Genomic DNA, 21,076 nt, shown 5'->3' with positions numbered 1-21,076 from the left:
ATCAGATGGATCTCTGCTATGAAAGCATGATAACTTGAGTCACAATGTATAAATATTGGGTGACATTCCAATGAAGTAATATTAGTATTTAAAACGTTGTATATATATATATATATATATATATATATATATATATATATATATACTGTAGCAGAGAGTCCCAGAGAGAGCCAGGAAAAGTCCTGTTCGGGGTTTATACGTCTCCCAGGCTCCGCTTCGCCGAACGGGTGATCACCCGATGTTCGAGTCGAACATGCATTCAAATCAAACACCGAGCTCATCCCTAGCAGCAATGATAGGCACTGACAGAGCACAGATGGGCACTGATCGGCAGCACAGATTGGCAGCACTGATGGGCAGCACTGATGGGCACTGTTGGGGTTGCACTGATAATCAGAACAGAATAATACATGTAGATGTCAACAAGAGGAGAGGACTATTGATTATCCTCAAATCCTGTGAACACTGTGATCAGCTGTGATTGGACACAGCTGGTCTCATTGTAAAGAGCTACTGTCATTGGCTCTTTACCCCGATCACAGATCTCTATCGATACGTGTGGGAAGCGTGATCAATAGACGCTCTCCCAGAAATGTCCGACCTCACTGTAGCCGGCTTTCAGCTATAATGCGGTCATGAAGAGGTTAAATGATTTATTTTGATGGCTGATCACATTGCGATCAGATGAATCTCTGCTATGAAAGCATGATAACTTGAGTCACAATGTATAAATATTGGGTGACATTCCAATGAAGTAATATTAGTATTTAAAATTTGGAATATATATATATATATATATATATATATATATATATATATATATATAGAAGATAAGAGATACACTGGAAGATTCGTCGTAGTGGAGGTAACAACATTTCAGAATGGAGTCTAGCTCTCATAAACTCTACCATGTGCATGGCTTCCACTCCCGAACATTCCTAGACATGTACTTTTCCAGGAAAGCAGAAAAGGTTGTTGATCATGAGGCATTTACGTATCCTATGGAAAAATTTCACAATGCATTCTGCACAGGTAAGTAAAGCTCTTTTTAATTTATAAAATATTTGTACTGGAAGTATATATTAGCAGAAATGAAGCATGATTTAATGATTTGCAAAATGGTCTTGTACAAGAAATGTCTGAAACAGAGGATGAAATACTACTATTTAAACAAACCAGGTGGAGACAAAGCAGAATTGCTGCTAATGCAATCCCGAGAAAAACCTGATGGGTTTACTTCCTCTTTCATTCCCTGCAAAGGCAAAGCATAATGGACTACTATGCATCGCATAGTAGTCCATTATGTGTCACTTACCTGACACAGGAGCCAGCGAAGTCACCGCTGTCCCCTGTAGTCCGGTGCATCCATCTTCTTGGTGGGGTCTCGCAGCTCTGCTGCTGTCATTCGGCGAGGCCGCAATGACGTCACTCCCGCGCATGTCCATTATGTGTCACTTACCTGACACAGGAGCCAGCGAAGTCACCTCTGTCCCCTGTAGTCCGGTGCATCCATCTTCTTGGTGGGATCTCGCAGCTCCGCCGCTGTCATTCGGCGAAGCCGCGATGATGTCACTCCCACGCATGCGGACGGGAGCTGACATGCGCGGCAGCTCCGTCGTTGGGAATGCCGCGCTCAGTGCGCCTGCGCGCCGCTGTCTACGGCGCATGCGCCGTAGACAGCGGTGTCTGTCTTCGGGCATATATCTCCTAAACTGTATAGGTTTAGGAGATATTTCTTGGACCTACAGGTAAGCCTTAATCTAGGCTTACCTGTAGGTCAAATTGTGTTGTAAGGGTTTACAACCACTTTAAAGCCACCTATACGTGCATATATACAAAATAACAATTGCATCAGTAAACTTGAAAACGAGCAGCCCCAGTGCCAGGTCAGGCACTGTGTAATGTAAGCAGCCAATGTTTTTAAATAACGTTTTAATTAAACAGTATTACGCTATGGCTATTGTTTGCTCTTTCTTTATGCCCCGTCTGAGCCTATGAGGAGGAAGTGATACCTATGTCATATTCCATGTGAGCAAGCACAAACCTGCAAAAGTTCAGTTGACTATCTTTTTAATTAAAGTAGTCATTATAATCTGGTAAGGAGATTATTTTACCATCACGATTGGGTGTCTACGTGTTCAAATTTGTGGTGAAGGGATCTCTAAATATCTTCAGAAGACTTTATTGCATTCTGGAAATTTTAATAGTTGGAGTGTATCACAATTATACTCTGTGGTGTTCAGTCACCTGAATGGAATTGATATACGTCTTTTCTTAAATATCTAAATGGGACTATTTTATTAGTTAATTTTTGATGGAATTGTTATTTTGTATATATGCACGCATAGTTGGCTTTAATATTGATGTATTATGTGTTGGTGATATTGCAGAAGATGCCACTTTAACAACTATATAAATTTAATGCCTAGGTAATTAGGTTTGTTCACAACAGCTCCCCTATTTGTCACTAGCTCACAGTAATTAAGTATCTTTTCTTTGATTCTTTCTAGGGAGCAGCTCTAAAAATATCACTTTTTTTTTGTTTTTTTATTTAATTTAATTATTATTAATTTTCTTCACGAGATATTTACTAAGTGGCAGGGGGTTTATTCCAAGCTGTATTCAGCTGCATGTTCACATTACTATATATAACCCCATACAAATTAAAATATTCTATTCTATTTATATCTGAGCTTCCATAAAATTATATCTAGTCTATTTAATAAGAGCATCTAAATTGATAGGTTGAAAAAGAAGAAAAATTAAGTGGATGGAAACAAGGGTATACTCTCTCTCCATATTCTACCCCTCCATATTCCACCCCTCCTCAGAAAAACTCCTCCCCAAATCCATTTCACATTTTTGAAAAAAGGGCAACTGAAAATTGTCTGGTGGTTTAATTAGTAATGCATACATTTTAGAAATTGCATGCGTAATGGCCTCCTTTTCAATACAGAGCTTCTCAAATGGCATAAAGTCCCGGTCCACAAAGCTTGGCTGTATCCCTGTACTCAAAATAATTTCCTAATTGTACTGCTTGCCAGAAATATAATTGGAAAGGGCATTTTTTGTCCATCAGCTCCTTCACAGCTGGCCATTTGCCTGATTGTATGAAATGTGATGCTTGGTAAATTCCTTGTTTGATCAGAGTCTCAAAGGGTCCTTTCTATATCCCTGGTAAAAACTGCAGATTACCTAATATGGGGACTAATGATGAGTTCGGTGTAGATAATCTGCTTTTGACTAGCAGATTATAACATATCTGTAATGTCGATCCTATTGTGGGATGTAATTTAGTATTGGAAGATATATTCCTGTAACACCAAGGTGCTCTATGCAACAACTCCCTGCACTATAATTGTTCTAATTTGGGCCACATTTTCATTTCCCCATGTCGACACCAGTCCAACAGCCTGCCCATATGTATAGCCTGGTAATACTTATGTATCTCCGGAACTCCCAACCCTCCAAGTTGTTTAGGTAATGACAGTAATGTCCTTTTTATCCTTGGCTGTTTATATGACCAAATAAATTTGGTGAGTAATGTTTGAATTTTTCTGAAAAATTCCCTTGGAATTGAAATTGGGACTGCCTGGAGGAGGTACAGGAGGTCGTGCTACACATGGTCCTGTCCCTTTATTCAAAAATATTGACAGATAGTTATCAATATGGGCCTCCATAATACAAAAGGACACTGTCCAATTTGATCAATGGGTTATCTTATTCCATTGCACCCCACAATCAATATCTAGATATAAAAATTCAATAACTGAATTTGTTAAACATGGCTAAATCTTTGATATCTATGTATTTGAAGCAAAAGTCTGTACCAAATCTAGGTCAGTGGCTTCGGAAAGCAGATGATATATGTCATAAAGAAGAATTTAGGTATAATGCCAAGGGCATGACTGAGAAACATTCAAAGATATGGGCTATCAAAGCATAATGAGGATGAGTTCACAGAACTTATGTTAAACTTGGCTCTAGAAATCTGTGGGGGAAAAAATTGAAGATCAGGACCCTAAAGGGCTGACATGCGGGAATGAAATCTGGCGAGTTCAGCTGAACAGTGTGAACTAGGGCTTAAGGTTGAGCATCCCAAAATACCAGTGTTCTATGCATTCCCTAAATTTCACAAATCTGTGAGTGACCCCCCTGGACATTTGATTATTCACAGAAAGAATTAAGTGAATATATAGATAGGGTTTTGCAGCCGTGGGTTGCCAATCAATTTCTATATGTAAAGGATACTTCACACTTACTTACATTACTGCATGATTTGATATTGCCCCCGGACACACTATTGGTAACCCTGGATATAGAGGTTTTATATTCCTCTATACCCCACTTAATAAGATTTTGAATAGTAGACCACTTAACAAGAGAGCTCATAACAGATTGTGGAATATTTGGAGTTCCTCCTTAAGAATAATAAATTCAAGTTTAATGACAGTTTTTTTGCCAGTCTCAGGGCAAGGCTATGGGCACAAAATGTTCCCCAAGCTTATGCCAATATATACCTTGGGGATTGGGAAACTTGGTTGTTAGATGAGGGAGGGGCGTCGTCTGTGTGCCTGCCCATGATTTTGTCCTGGTACAGGTACGTCAACAACAACCTTATGTTGTGGTAAGAATTAGAGAAGCAGTTAAATACATTTGTGGGGGCATTGGATTGTATTTCCTATAATCTCAAATTTATGTTTGATTACAGAAGAGATGATATTAAAGTTTCCTTCAATGTTGGGTACTGGAGGTAATACCTCATGGCCCAAGGGGGGCAATTTTAATCCAAAAGTCCTCCAGTGTACAACCAGATGGATCTGGAAGCTGGAGGCTACAAAAGCACCTGACCTGAATGAAAGCTTGAGCTTTGTTCCTTTTCTTAAGCACACATAGGCATAAATTTCTATTACCTCCCCCTAGTGTTTTAAAGGGTATAAATCCTTGATATACATAAAATCTATGACCCCATTGGAATACACCCATCCCTCCATGCCTAGATCTCAAGGCATTTGCATAGGTGGGATTACTCCATGGTGCATGACCTAGTCATGGATTAAAGACATTTTAAAGGCATTTTCTGCATGCAGTGAGAACTGATAAGCATATACTTTCTATGGATATGGATTGCTTGGTGTGTGATCTTATAAAGGCTGTAGGTATACCTCAACAACCTATGTACCTCCTCTGGACCACTGCAACTCCTTGATCTTTTTCATCTGGGCCACTAAAATGTTTTGTGTACCCTGGATTTTGTATTTGGAGTCTATCCATCTATTCACAGCACAGCTGTGAACACCTGGGGCGTTGATTCTGTATAAAGCTTAAACTTCACTTTTATCATTTTTCTCAGTCTTTTTCATCATTGTTACTAGTGTTGGTCATCCACATGAATATTCCTTGGAATACAAACCCTGAAAATCTATTTATGGACTACACAGTTTTTTCACCTATGTTACTTGGATCTTGACAATCAGGAGGAACCATACTGACATATTTTCATACCTATATACCCTGATGGGTCTAATACAGCCTTTCCTTTTCAACACAGAGGAACCCTTGAAATAGTTCTCTAGTCTTGGGAAACCCTGCTAAAAATGTGAAATCTACAACTCATGATACATTAGTGTAATGGTCAGTGGGAAGAATGGTCCCTACACTTGTGGTCATTGGGAAGAATAAGCTAAAAAGATCAATGGTATGAGTGGAAAGTTATCTGAGAGGCAGAGATTGCCCAATGCTGAAGGAACCCCTAGCAACCTCTGAAGGAACCCACGGTATCCACGGTATCCTGGTTGAGAATCACTGGTCTAATATAATGCTCACTGTGGATATGTGAGGTGGATGTAGTAATTTAACATAAATGTAGTATGTCTTATGTGGTACAATTTTTTATATGTTGCAATTGTTTGATAATAATACAAATACATAAATGATTCTGATTGATCCAGTGAGTTGATACGTAATTGGTATCATTAGGGATGGTTGAGCAAAATCAGGTCTTTTATTTTAGTTTTTCTAATGTTCATTTTTCTTATACGCCAACAGAAATTTAACATATTGATAGGGTTTACTTCCTCTTTAATATTGATGTATTACATGTTTGTGATATTGCAGAAGATTTCACTTTAACAACTATATAAATTGAATGCCTAAGTAATTAGGTTATATATAGTAATGTATATTTTGTTAAGCAATGGAAAGAGTGTTCATTTAAGCTTTCTTTTTTTATTGTCCTTGTTTGAAATGGTTAAAAGAAAAAATAAAGAAATTGTTAAACAAAAAAGTGTTTCCAAACTTAGGTAGCTTTAACTGAAATGTGTCTCTTGAAAGAAGGCAATATGGGCATGAGTCCACCATAGTTTACTTAAAATTTGGGATCTTTTCTTAGGTGTCTTCAGACCCTTAGCATTAAGGGACCACAACTTAACCTCCGGCATACCGGCAAACCTAATGGTGTAGCACCAGACCCACAAAGCAGAGAAGGAGAGAAAAGAAAGGAAGAAGAAAAAAAATGGGGGAGGGGGTAAAAGGAAAAGAAGGAAGAACAAAAGAGGGTAGTGAGGAAGTTAGGGGGTTGAGGGGAGGTTGCAAGGGTCCGTGGGAGTACTTACCCCAGAGCATTCGGCAAGAAACCTACACAATTGAACTCAACACTGATGCACCCAACTAACTTTTGAGTGAGAGCAGGGCCTTTGTGAGGAGAAACAGTAGAAGCCATGTTTTTGCTGACGATACAAAGGTGTAAAATAGGGTTCATATCCCTGGTGATGTCTGTAACATGGTACATGATTTGGCATTGCTGGAAGACTGGTTAAAGCAGTGGAAGCTGCAGTTCATTGTTTCTAAATGTAAAATAATGCACAGAGGGAAAAGAGTCCATTGAGAGAGTACAATATTGGGGGTACAGTGTTAGCCAGTACTACAGAAGAAAAGTTTTGGGGGTACTTATTTCAGATGATTGCAAAATGAGCAAAGAGTGTGACCAGGCAGTGGGACAAGTGAACAGAATGAAAAATATATTGATAAAGACCGAATGAGTCAAGAGATGGGTAACAAAAATGGTGAAAGGTCTGAGGGATAAAACATATCAAGAGAGACTTCAGATACTTATAGTGCATGTAAACTCCATTCATGAAATCTGACCCGGCCACATACAGTATTTGTAGTGCTTACTTATCTCTCTCCAAAGCACTAAGTCCCATGTATTTCTGCTCCCCCGATCCTCTATTATCAGCATCATAACTTCTGACAAGCTCACTGACACATGAGATAAAAGCAGCTGGAAATTTGCGTCGGGGAGGGAACTTAGAAATAGTTAAGGAGAGAGCTGGTCTTTTCACAGCACAGCTCTACATGTTTCTTCTGCACAATGTGCACTTTCTAAAGAATGTAGAAAGCGAAGGACAGCAGAAATGCATGTAAAACTTATGTAGGGAGATTTGTTTCATCTCTGTGTATCAACTGAGGCTGTTCACTTCACTGGGTATAGAAGAGGGTTTATATCCACTTTAATATGTGCAGTCTGGAGGAAAGAAGGGAAAGGGGAGACATGATTGAAACTTTAAATACATCAAGGGGTGACTAATGCCGCGTACACACGGTCAAACTGTATGACATACTTAGTCTGGCGGAAAAGTACGCCAGACTGTCCGTCGGAATTTCCGAACGCGCTACTTGCCCACACACGGCACTTTTTGAGCGGACTAATACGGCGTACTAAGTCCGCCGTACTATCCGCCCTACTTTTGAAATGAACGGACTCACCCACACACGCGGAGGAAAGTCCGCTCATTTCGAGCGCGTCTCCAGGTAGGCGGGGCCCGCGAAGGAGACGTCGCTGGCCCCGCCGCATGGTATGGACTTAAAGGGGAACAACAACGCCGAAAAAAATCGGCGTGGGGGTTCCCCCCAAGTCCACAGCAGACCCTTGTCCGAGCACGCTACCCGGCCGGCCAGGAAAGGGGGGCGAGCAAGCCGTACCAGGCCGCGTGCCCTCAACATGGGGGGGTGCCTTGGGGAAGGGGGGGCCGCGCGGCCCCCCCACCCCAAAGCACCTTGTCCCCATGTTGATGAGGACAAGGGCCTCTTCCCGACAACCCTGGCCGTTGGTTGTCGGGGTCTGCGGGCGGGGGGCTTATCGGAATCCGGTAGGCCCCTTTAATATGGGGGCCCCCGGATACCGGCCCCCCACCCTATGTGAATGAGTATGGGGTACAATGTACCCCTACCCATTCACCTGTAAAATAAAAGTAAAAAAAAAAACACAACACACGAGATAAAATACTTTATTGCACAGCTCCGGGGGTCTTCCGTCTTCGGGGGTCTTCTCGCCGGACTCCTCCGCTATCTTCTTGTAGCTTTTTTGCTAGCGGAGGAGTCCGGCTTTCTTCCTCGCCGCCGGCCTCTTCTCCCGACTTCGGGGGTCTTGTCCCCCTCTTCGGTTCTTCTGCCAGGCCACCGCGCCTTCTTATAGCTCTTTTACAGGCGGTGGCCCGGTCTTCTGTCGCCGCCGCCGCCACCGCCGCCGCCGCCGCCGCCGCCTTCCGTTCTTCTTCTTCTTCTCCTTCTTCTCCAGGAGATGTTGACTCGACGTTCTCTCCGGCCACAATGCCAGGGACGCGCTGCGCGGCCACTTATATAGGGACAAGGGGCGGTGTCACATGGCTTTATGTCACATGGGTTGGTCACATGGGTTGATGTCACATGGGGACTGTGACATCGTATGGGGGCGGGGTCACCATGTGACACCAACCCATGTGACATAAAGCCACGTGACACCGCCCCTTGTCCCTATATAAGTGGCCGCGCAGTGCGTCCCTGGCATTGTGGCCGGAGAGAGCGTCGAGTCAACATCTCCTGGAGAAGAAGAAGAAGAAGAAGAAGAACGGAAGGCGGCGGCGACGACAGAAGACCGGGCCACCGCCTGTAAAAGAGCTATAAGAAGGCGCGGTGGCCCGGCAGAAGAACCAAAGAGGGGGACAAGACCCCCGAAGTCGGGAGAAGAGGCCGGCGGCGAGGAAGAAAGCCGGACTCCTCCGCTAGCAAAAGAGCTACAAGAAGATAGCGGAGGAGTCCGGCGAGAAGACCCCCGAAGATGGAAGACCCCCGGAGCTGTGCAATAAAGTATTTTATCTCGTGTGTTGTGTTTTTTTTTTGTACTTTTATTTTACAGGTGAATGGGTAGGGGTACATTGTACCCCATACTCATTCACATAGGGTGGGGGGCCGGTATCCGGGGGCCCCCTTATTAAAGGGGGCTCCCGGATTCCGATAAGCCCTCCGCCCGCAGACCCCGACAACCAACGGCCAGGGTTGTCGGGAAGAGGCCCTTGTCCTCATCAACATGGGGACAAGGTGCTTTGGGGTGGGGGGGCGCTCGCCAAGGCACCCCCCCATGTTGAGGGCACGCGGCCTGGTACGGCTCAGGAGGGGGGGCGCTCGCTCGCCCCCCTTTCCTGGCCGGCCGGGTAGCGTGTTCGGACAAGGGTCTGTTGTGGACTTGGGGGGGACCCCCACGCCGATTTTTTTCGGTGTTGGGATTCCCCTTTAAGTCCATACCAGGCAGCGGGGCCAGCGACGTCTCCTTCGCGGGCCCCGCCTACCTGGAGACCCGCTCGAAATGAGCGGACTTTTCTCCGGGCGGGAAAAGTTCGCTTATTTCAAAAGTACGGCGGACTGGCACACACACGGCCGGATTGTCCGCCGAAATGCGAGTACGACGGACAGAATTAAAAAAAAAACGAAATTCTTAGTACGCCGGACTGCACGCTGAAAAAGTCCGCTGAAGCCCACACACGAGCGGACTGTCCGCTGAAATGTGTTTCGACGGACTAAGTAGGCCATACAGTCCGCTCGTGTGTACGCGGCATAAGGTTCAGGAGGTTAGTTTTTCAATATGAAACCAAAATGAAGAACAGGGGCACATGACCTCAAACTAACTGCAGGAAAGTTCAAAACTAATTCTAGAAAGTATTATTTTACTGAGGGTAGTTAATGAGTCAACAGTAAATTACTGCAAACATGCTTGGGACAAACTGTAGATCTATATTCAGACAAAAAAAGTTAATGAAAAGGTAAAAACAAAACAAACAAAAAAAAAAATGGGCAGACTCGATGGACTACTCAGTCTTTTTTCTGCAGTCACTTTTCTATGTTTTTATATTTCTATTAATAGAATGCTGAAGAGATAGAAGAAATCAATACTGTATGTGTAAGGCTACAATCATATCATGTATGTGATTTGACACCCTACCAATAACCAATAAGTGAAATATTAATTTAGTATAAACTGGACCCTTAAATATATGCAAGAAAAACGGAAAAGAAACGGCGCTACAGTGCAAATAGTAAATAATATCATGAGAGATTAAATTGGGTGAAAGCTGCGGTTCTAATCTGTACCAAAAATACAAACTTAAGTCAAACTGTGAAAAATAAGAGCCACGCTGACCTTAAAATATACCAAATCTAAAGGGTAGCCTCACTGATTAAGGCCCCTCTCCCCTCCCCCTACTCAAAATTGTTCTAAAAGAACAACAGTGAAAAACCACATCTGTAATGCAAAGTGAAATATTGGACATTAATCAAAAGGTCTCAAAAGTAATATATAACCACCATAAAGTGATACTGAACATACAAAATTAATCCAAACCTGTGAATGGAAAATTAAGACTATCACCATATACTAAACGTCATTTGATATAAAGTCCTAATAGCAATATGTACACCGCTTGTGACAAAAAAAGTGACCCATAAATTGATAAATAAATGAAAATAAAAATGCAAATAAAAGTTCATCCAAAGAATCTTCTATTGCTGTGAGCTGTGTAAGATCCACCACCACCTATATAAGAATTGGCTCCTTACCAGAAGGTTCAGACCCCAAGGGGTCACAAATGGCTTATAGGGATTATGGTAGCTACTCCAACCATCACATTCCTCCACCGTTACAGATGATCTCCTATATATGCTTCCACTGCACCAGGTTTCCGAAGAGCTCTCCCATTAACAGTGATTCATAGGTGGGCATCCAAACATGAGAGACAGAATGGCTCCAGATAGTGTAAAATCCCAATTTAATGAAGGTTAAAAGGAAAATAAAATGCAAACTTACAAACATGAAGAAACATCAGGCCTTAAGTGGGTTGCGCCGGCCGGACGCATATCATCACAAACCCGTCTTCCCCAGATGGCATTCACAAACCATGAGGTGAAGTCAGCGTGATGCTCTGCCCTACGCATTTCGTAATAACTTACGTCATCTCGGGGCATGGGCGGCGTGCCCCATCATTTCCTATTTATGTTATTGTTTCATGCCCAAGCCTCGTTCTGTCGTTTGGCCAAGCCTCGCTCTGAATTCATATAGTGGAAGTGGATGTCGGAATCCCGCTCTTGCATGTACAGAAGGTCAGTGAAGTACTATTTCTTACCGACTTCCTGTTGTGTATTTATGGGTATGTATGATTTTTTTTTTTATATTGTTACATTATATATTTTATATGTGTATTTTACATATATCTTTTATTTTTCTGTATGTGTGTCAGGGCTGTCCCCACTATCTTTGTCCGTCCCACTTCCGGTTGTTGAATTATGTTCACTCCTGAAAAAACTTCTATCGAGGTTGGGTTTTTGTGAGCAGCCCTGATGCTCATAGCAGGACACACATACAGACTAACTTCATGTCGAATATTGTATGGAGATGTAAGTTTTTACTCAAAGTTCTCCTTTTTCATGTTATGTATGTCGTTTTTATCTGCCGTCTGGCAGTTGCGAGGATGGATCCTTTGCGAGAGCAGGATTCCCCCAATCAACATTCGCTCTGATGATGTATCCATATTGAGGCCTGGTTGAGTGGTGAGATGCAGCTTATTCATAAGAGGGTGGCGGATCTCGCAAGAGTGAGATTCCAGAAACAAATCCCGCTCTAATGGCATGTCCAAAATTGAGGCCTGGTTTAGTGATACATTGAGGTGTGGTTGGTGGATTACGATGGATCTCGCAAGAGCGGGATTCCGACATCCACTTCCGCTATATGGATTCAGAGCGAGGCTTGGCCAAATGGCAGAATGAGGCTTGGGCATGAAACAATAACATAAATAGGAGGTGACGCAGCGCGCTGCCCGTGTCCCCCGAGATGACGTAAGTTATTACAAAACGCGCAGGGCGGAGCGTCACGCTGACGTCACCTCATGGTTTGTGAATACGATCTGGGGAGGATGGGTTTGTGATGGTATGCGTCCGGCCGGCGCAACCCACTTAAGGCCTGATGTTTCTTCATGTTTATAAGTGTGCATTTTATTTTCCTTCATTAAATTGGGATTTTACACTATCTGGAGCCATTCTGTCTTTTATAATTGGATGCCCACCTTTGAGTCACTGTTAATGGGAGAGCTCTTGGGAAGCCTGCTGCAGTGGATGCATTTATATATATAGAGGAGATTATCTGTAACGGTGGAGGAATTTGATGGTTGGAGTAGCTACCGTAATCCCTATAAGCTATTTGTGAGTGACCCCTTGGGGTCTGAACCTTCTGGTAAGGAGCCAATTCTTATATAGGTGGTAGTGGATCCTACACGGCTCACAGCAATAGAAGATTCTTTGGATGACCTTTTTCTTTGCATTTTTATTTTCATTTATCAATTTATGGGTCACGTTTTTTTGTTATAAGTGGTGTACATATTGCTATTTGGACTTTATATCAAAGGACATTTAGTATATGGTGATAGTCTTATTTTTCCATTCACAGGTTTGGATTCATTTTGTATGTTCAGTATCACTTTATGGTGGTTATGTATTACTTTTGAGACGTTTTGATTAATGTCCAATATTTCACTTTGCATTACAGATGTGTTTTTTCACTGTTTTTCTTTTAGAACAATTTTGAGTAGGGGGAGGGAAGTGGGGTCTTATTCAGTGAGGCTACCCTTTAGATTTGGTATATTTTAACAGTTTACCCTTAAATATATGCCCATTCCTTGCATGGCTTAAAAATACTAGTTTCATGATTGATGCATATTTGATGTTATGGGATTTGTGTGATCAAAATGTTATGTACAATAACTGTGGGCATGATAGTGTATTATTCTTGCCAGCAATTTTAGTGTTTTCAGCTGAAACACAGTTGTGCTGTAACTATTCTACATTAAAACAACCTTAGATTGTAAGCTCCTTGAGGGTAGGGACTGATATGAATGTACAATGTATATGTAAAGTGCTGCATAAATTGACACGTAAATTGACTATATAAGTACCAATAACAATAATAATAATAATAATAATAATTAAAATGCATGTGTAAAGAGACTATAACACAGCTCTCCTTGAAGGTTGATTTTAATCTTTTGCTGCAGGTGACATCAAAGGAGATTTGTTAATTGACATCAGCATGGGTCCCGTCATTCACCATCTCTTTTCAGCACTGAAATATTTTAGAAATATCATCATTCTCAAGCCTACTGACCACTGTATTATAGAAGTGAATAAATGGATGAACAGCCGAACTGGAGCATTTAATTGGTCACACACCGCTACACGTGCTACAGAGATGGCAGGAAAGAGGTGAAGTATCTGCTAGTTTTTTTTTTTTTAAACGAGTCAGGCTAAATGCTTGGTGTATTGAGCCAGTAGTGTTAGGAGTAGGGATGGGTGAACGGGATTGGGTCAAACTTTGGTTGTTCGGACATTCGGCGAACAACAAACATTATGCGGTGTTTGCGGCAAATTCGAAAGCCGCGGAACCCAGTTAAAGTCTTTGGGACACTAACATGAAAATTTTAAAGGCTTATATGCACGTTTATTGTCATAAAAAGTGTTTGAGGACCTGGGTCTTGCTCCAGGGGACATGTATCAATGCAAAAAAAAGTTTTAAAACTGCCTTTTTTCGGGGGCAGTGATTTTAATAATGCTTAAAGTGAAACAATAAAAATGAAATATTCCTTTAAATATCATGCCTGGGAGGTGTCTAACATTTCTAAAGGAAAAACTGATTGCTGCTGTATTGAATTGTCGGGTCTCAGCAATATAGATAATACTCATTGAAAAAAATGGCATGTGTTACCCCCCCCCCCCAGTCCATTATCAGGCCCTTTGGGTTTGGTATGAATATTAAGGGGGAACCCCGAACCAAATATTAAAAAGTAAAAATTTAGATGGGGGTCCCCCTAAAATTCATACCAGGCCCTTCTGGTCTGGTATGGATATTAAGGGGAACCCTGCGCCAAATAAAAAAAATGGCATAGGGATCCCGCCAAAATCCATATCAAAACCATTTTCGAGCATGCAAACTGGCAGGCCGCAGGAAAAGAGGGGGGATGAGAGATTGCCCCCCCCTCCTGAACCGTACCAGGCCACATGCCCTCAACATGAGGAGGGTGCTTTGGAGTAGCCCCCCAAAGCACCTTGTCTCCATGTTGATGGGGACAAGGGCCTCATCCCCACAACCCTTGCCCAGTGGTAGTGGGGGGTCTGTTGGTGGGGGGCTTATCGGAATCTGGAAGCCCCCTTTAACAAGGGGACCCTCAGATTCCAGCCCCCCCCCATCTGAATTGGTAATGGGTACATTGTACCCCTACACATTCACCAAAAAAAGTGTCAAAATGATATAAATGACAGTAGACAATTTGGGACAAGTCCTTTATTTTTTAAAAAAAGGGTCTCTCGATGTCCTTTCATGTCACATGGTGTCAGAGGGGGGCAGGGTCACCCGTTTACGTCACCAAGTGGCCATGCCCTTAGCTATATAACATGGAGGCGGAGCTGTTGCGGCTTTTTTTTTTTTTTTGGCTCATCGGGTGGCGTGAGATGGATCTACATCGTGGGACATTCCTTAATAAAGGACTTGTTCCAAAGTGTCTCCTGTCTTTTTTACTACTTTTTATCCCTTTTCTGTGAAATGGTAGGGGTACAATGTACCCTTTACCAATTCACATGGGGGGAAGCCAGGATCTGGGGGTCCCCTTGTTAAAGGGGGCTTCCAGATTTCGATAAGCCCCCTACCCGCACAGGGTTTTCCTTAGTTTCTCCTTGATTTTAGGGGGACCCCCACGCAATTAAGAAAAAATTGTTTTGGGGTTCCCCTTAATATTTATACCAGACCTAAAGGGCCTGGTAATGGACTGGGGGGTAACCCACACCATTTTTTTCAATGAGTTTTATCAATATTGCCAAGACCCAACAATTCATTACAGCTGCATACTGTTTTTAAATTACTTTTTTCCTTTAGAAATGTAATTTTTGCTGTGGTACTGTTCTAAACACGGGAAAACTGTGCCCCTTTACAGGCATACTATAGACACCCCCTGGCAAGATATTTAAAGGAATATTTAATTTTTATTGTTTCACTTTAAGCATTATTAAAATCACTGCTCCCTAAAATATTCATATCAGACCCAAAGGGCGTGGCAATGGAAAGAGGGTGGAACCCATGCTCTTTTTTTCAATTAGTTTTATCTATATTGCTGAGACCCAACATTTCATTACAGCCACGATCAATTTTGAATGACAATTTTTCCTTTATAAATTCCATTTTTCTGCGGTACTGTTATATACATGGGAAAAATGGGCCACTTTACAGGCATACTATAGACACCCCCCGGCAAGATATTTAAAGGAATATTTTATTTTTATTGTTTCACTTTAAGCATTATTAAAATCACTGCCCCCTAAAAAACTGCAGTTGTTGAAACATTTTTTTGCATTGATACATGTCCCCTGGGGCAGGACCCGGATCCCCAAACACTTTTTATGACAATAACTTGCATATAAGCCTTTAAAATTAGCACTTTTGATTTTAACTGGTTCCCAACTGGCGCACACCGATGTACATCGGCAGAATGGCATGGCTGGGCAAATGGGCATACCTGTACGTCCCTTTAAGTTTTCTGCCATACCATCACGCGCGTGCCGCCAGTGGCGCGCGCCGGCTGGGACCTCCATGAGTCAGGTCGCGGGTCTCGTGGACTTGATCGCCATGGGGATACCCATGATTATCTCAAGGGGAGGAAGAACAGGGAGATGCTAATGTAAACAAGCATCTCCCCGTTCTGCCCTGTGACAGTGTCACTGATCTCTGCTCCATGTGATCGGGAGCAGAGATCAGTGATGTGTCACAAGTAGCCAACTGAGTACACATGTTTGTAAATATTTTATTATACCTTTTCATGTGACAACACTGAAGAAATGACACTTTGCTACAATGTAAAGTAGTGAGTGTGCAGCTTGTATAACAGTGTAAATTTGCTGCCCTCTCAAAATAACTCAAAACACAGCCATTAAAGTCTAAACTGCTGGCAACAAAAGTGAGTACACCCCTAAGTGAAAATGTCCAAATTTTATATATATATATATATATATATATATATATATATATATATAAAATACATTACATAACGAAGTGCGAATCCCCCTTACATTAGGGTCCCCAAAGCCCCCCTCATTGCATCAAGGTCCCCAGAGAGCCTTCCCTTACACGAGGGTCTCCTGAGAGCCCTCCTTACATCAGAGTTCCCAGAGAGCCCCCTATTATATCAGGGTCCCCAGAGAGCCTCCTCTTACATCAAGGTCCCCAGAGAGCCCCCTTTTTATCAGGATCCCCAGAAAGCCTCCCTTACATAAGGATCCCCAGAGAGCCCCCTCTTACACCAGGGTCCCCAGAGAGCCCCCTCTTACACCAGGGTCCCCAGAGAGCCCCCTCTTACACCAGGGTCCCCAGAGAGCCCCCTCTTACACCAGGGTCCCCAGAGAGCCCCCTCTTACACCAGGGTCCCCAGAGAGCCCCCTCTTACACAAGGTCTCCTGAGAGCCCTCCTTACATCAGAGTCCCCAGATAGCCCCCTCTTACATCAGGGTTCCCAGAGAGCCCCTCCCTTACACCAGGGTCTCCTTAGAGCCCCCTATTATATCAGGGTCCCCAGAGAGCCCCCCTCTTACATCAGGGTCCCCAGAGAGCCCCCCTCTTACATCAGGGTCCCCAGAGAGCCCCCTCTTACATCAGGGTTCCCAGAGAGCCCCCCTCTTACATCAGGGTTCCCAGGGAGCCCCCCTCTTACATCAGGGTTCCCAGGGAGCCCCCCTCTTACATCAGGGTCCCCATAGAGCCCCCCTCTTACATCAGGGTCCCCATAGAGCCCCCCTCTTACATCAGGGTCCCCAGAGAGCCCCCTCCTAACATCAGGGTCTCCAGAGAGCCCCCTCCTAACATCAGGTTCACCAGAGAGCCCCCCTCTTACATCAGGGTCCCCAGAGAGCCCCCCTCTTACATCAGGGTCCCCAGAGAGCCCCCCTCTTACATCAGGGTCCCCAGAGAGCCCCCCTCTTACATCAGGGTCTCCAGAGGGCCCCCCTTACAGTAGGGTCTCCAGAGAGCCCGGCCTTACATCAGGGTCTCCAGACGGTCCCCCCTTGCATCAGGGTTTCCAGAGGCCCCCCTTCCAGAGGTTCCTTGTGTACCTGGCTGGTCTCCTCTATTTGTGCACCTCCAACCCGCAGCACAGGGGGAGGTGGGAGGGGGAGATCGGCAGCTCGATGGTGCCTGTGGATCGTGTGAAACTGATAGCTGTCCAGGTCAGAGGCCCCTCCCCTCTCCACTGTATACACTCGGGAGGAGATTTGCTAGCCCTGCGGGCACCATAGAGCTACCGATTGCCGCCTCCCACTCCCCCCACTGCATCCAAAACTGAAAGCCAGAGGTGCAAGGGGAGATTTGGGGTCTTAGAGCCCCCCACAGCAGCAGAACGGCAGGTCTAGTCGCATGTGCGACTGCTACGACCCTGAAAGTTATGCCACTGTCTTTACCGAATAAAATGATATTTACAGTTCTTCAAAGCTTCGCTGTAGTACAAATAGAATCACACATGCAATCTCCTTCTCTCTTGTTGGTAACCTTATACCAAGTTGTTGGCTATTTGGTGCTGTGTTAAGTGGGGTCATCCAAACATTTATAATAGTTTGAGTTTCATGAAATAGTGCGAACAATCTGATACGTGGAACACATCCTGGGATCCCGCTAAAGGGAAACCCCTCCTCTACAAAAGCTCACATAGCGACACAGATTGTTATTACTGTTCCCTTCCCTTGCACAGACGGGCATGAGGTCCAGTCTTCTATTGCATATAACACCTCGGAAGCAGGACATGAGCCATACAGGGGATGACACATCACAGCCAAGAATGTTTAACCTCATTCAGCACTAGCCATTAACCTTTTGTTACTAATACATAAATGAACCTCTTTTTTAATATTAAGGCCCAACGGCCAGAAGTTTGAAATTATGGTGAAGGGCTTCATCTACCAGCAGGTGGGTAGCTGTCTTATCCAAGAAGAAGCAGGTTGGGGACATGAAAAAATTGTCACCCAACATAAAGCCAATCATGGCACCCCTACGGGGGGGGGGGACTTCTAGTTCCACAAACACAAAAAGTGCTCATTATGGCAATAATTCCATTCTTTTTTACCCCAGTTTTATATATTATTACTACGAATAGTCATCTACAGCTCAGAAATGCTAGCTGTATTCACCATCTCAGGTCTAATATATTCAGAGCTTATTGGTTGAAAGTTGTAACTGACATAGGATTTGTTTCTATTTTTCAGTGACCAAAGTGAGGACATGGAAATAAGACTCAAGGCAGCAATTACACATGTTGTAAAATTTGATCTCAATCAGGAAAATCTCACAGATCCTATTAGGCTACCACAAGCTGACTGCCTGGTGCTCTGGTGCAGTATGGATATCATCAGCAAAGACCTTGAAGATTTTGTGAAAAACTTAAGGAAATTCTCAAAGCTTCTGAAACTTGGCGGGTACTTGATGTATTATGGAGTTTTAAATGGCACTTTCTTTATGGTTGGAGAAGAGAGGTTCCATGTTGTAAAGTATAACGAAAGCAACTTGAGAAGTATACTCAGTAATGAGGGGTTTGTTATCACCAATTTGGAGGTTTCTCAAAGAAAGGCTGAGAGTGATCAGTTTGATTTTGATTCAGTTGTGTTCTGCACAGCTTATAGAAATAAGAAGCTTTAGGCCCCATCCACCCCATTGCATAATAAAGCACATGTATATTAATCAAAGAGCATAATGCGCTTTTAGTGAAATTTTAATCCACATTCTTAATATATAATGCAAGGCAAAATGTAGGTAGCGTGCACTTTGTGTGCATACATTTTCTTCATGGGAAATGTACCATATGACTTAAAAAGAAAAATCACTGATTAAAATGCATATTGCATGTCACAGACCCCAGTCCTCAACAGGACTATGTCCGCTGTATACGCTTCCTGTCATTTTCACCCAGTCATTTTGTGGAAGCATCAGTGTAAGGTGAAAACATCAGACTCTTTATTCAAACACATGTACAGAGAGGTATCCCTTTGCATTCAGGGTGGGATAAACTTTCAGTAACAATAGACACACAGGTCAGGTGTATTCAAACTTCTCACCAGTAGACAGTCTTATCAGCAGCTGCTGGAGGAATTTTCCCCCCTCCCTCCTCTCTGCCCCGGTCTACATGCTAGATGCACAAATACATGCCATAATAGGTTGCTCCCATGGCAGACCCAACCAATAGAACAATGGGATACAGGCACTTAACAAACACTTAACAACCTCCATCCCACCTCAAACTATCTAGCAATGGTCTGTGAACCACGCCTTCAATATTCTATCATTCTTAAATGTGAAATTGTATATCTTCATACATTTCTTGAAGAATATTGCTCACAAACATTAATGTCCCAAGCCAAACATATAGAACCCTGGATAACACAAGTAAAGCAAAATGCTGATTCTGGTGTGGTTGTATGGTGAGTCGGGTTAGACATACCCGACTGGAGTTCTCGGTCACCCTGTGCCTCTATTAGACACAAGGTAACTTACACATAGGGGAGCTGGAATAGGAGTCTCTAGTGCTCTCCAACGTAAGCTGGGTTCCATAAGCCCACCACCCAAAGTGACTCCCATCATATTGCATGTTTGCATTTTCAGTTCATTTTCTGTGTTGCCTCTGACTATAATGTAACGCACATTTTTACCAAAAACAAAGGCAGGCCATAGATAATGTGATTTTCTTTCCTGCGACCATGGGTTGCAGGAAAAAAAATCTGAAAATTGCTTGATTCTCCCAGCAACACAGTCAGTGCTGATGGGGGAATCCCTCCCGTAGAGCTAAACTATCGTGCTCGCCCGGCGGGGGGGTTGGTGGTGTGTGCAGGGAATTATCCCTGCAGGGAGAACTCAATATTTATTGCTAGCTGCTATAGCCAATAGCAATAATTACATACTAGAAATCCAGCATGTTGGTTGGTTGTACCCAAGTTAATAGATGGATCGACTTGGGTAAAATCAGCCTGCTCATAGGTGAATTGAATCACTGCCGCTCCCTGCTTAACCAGCCAAGATTCAAACCATCTATGGCCGGCTTAACAATAGATGCCGAGAGTAGAATTTGTCAAAAACATAACGTGCAATGCTCTAACACAACACATTGATGTGAACAACTTTTTAGATTACAATGGCAACTAGTTTAAATTTGCTTTTTAGCATGCTGTGATCCTGCGATGTAAGGCATATAAAAATACAAAGGTATGAATGGGTCCTTAGGTAGAAAACAGAGCTAAGAAATGTATTTCAGCAAGTCACCTATGTACTGATCGGTGTGATGAAGCAGTCATCTAGAGTCTAGACAATAGAAATCGCCAACCACAAGCCTGCTTCTGAAACCTGAACACAAAGGTTCATGCTGACATAAATAAGCTGTGGCCATTGTTAGCTAGGCTGGCTGCCAAAGATACAGTTTAGAAGCCTCTCAAGGAGGGCACCCTGAAACATTAGGAACATGTTTGCATCTCTTGTTTTTGAGCTAATAAAAACACAAAAATCTAAGTATTCTGATCAAGAACTTTTATTTGTGGCTCTAATTTATTTTCATTAAATACTTTTCTATTTTTTTTTAACTGATTTTCTTTGCACTATTCACACATAAGAAACAGGTGCAGCGCTCACAAGAGGTGAACCACTGTGTACTGTAGATCTGAGATGGAATCCAAGAATGGGTGCTCTCGCTCGTATGTCCTCCAACCA

At 43.1% G+C, this 21,076-nt stretch overlaps 1 protein-coding gene across 1 annotated transcript; it reads left to right on the top strand.

Moving 5' to 3' along the window:
* Positions 1-881: 881 nt before the first annotated feature.
* On the top strand, positions 882-19,021 carry LOC143933245 (nicotinamide N-methyltransferase-like). The gene is made up of 3 exons (XM_077456132.1): positions 882-1,032; positions 13,353-13,560; positions 18,592-19,021. The coding sequence occupies exons 1-3, from the start codon at positions 882-884 to the stop codon at positions 19,019-19,021; spliced, it is 789 nt and encodes a 262-aa protein (XP_077312258.1).
* The last annotated feature ends 2,055 nt before the right edge of the window (positions 19,022-21,076 follow it).

Source organism: Lithobates pipiens, unplaced genomic scaffold (genome assembly GCF_037356315.1).
Source record: "Lithobates pipiens isolate NorthernLeopardFrog02 unplaced genomic scaffold, aLitPip1_a1.2 Scaffold_27, whole genome shotgun sequence".
NCBI classification, from domain to species: domain Eukaryota; kingdom Metazoa; phylum Chordata; class Amphibia; order Anura; family Ranidae; genus Lithobates; species Lithobates pipiens.
Note: the sequence above shows the minus strand (reverse complement) of the source record. Positions and strands in the feature narration are given on the sequence as shown.

What these genes read in the sequence shown, in the direction of transcription:
- LOC143933245 (XM_077456132.1), top strand. Translation starts at nt 882, where the DNA reads ATGGAGTCTAGCTCTCATAAACTCTACCATGTGCATGGCTTCCACTCC. An exon ending in TCACAATGCATTCTGCACAG is followed by an intron (nt 1,033 to 13,352) that starts GTAAGTAAAGCT and finishes CTTTTGCTGCAG; the next exon opens with GTGACATCAAAGGAGATTTG. An exon ending in ACAGAGATGGCAGGAAAGAG is followed by an intron (nt 13,561 to 18,591) that starts GTGAAGTATCTG and finishes TCTATTTTTCAG; the next exon opens with TGACCAAAGTGAGGACATGG.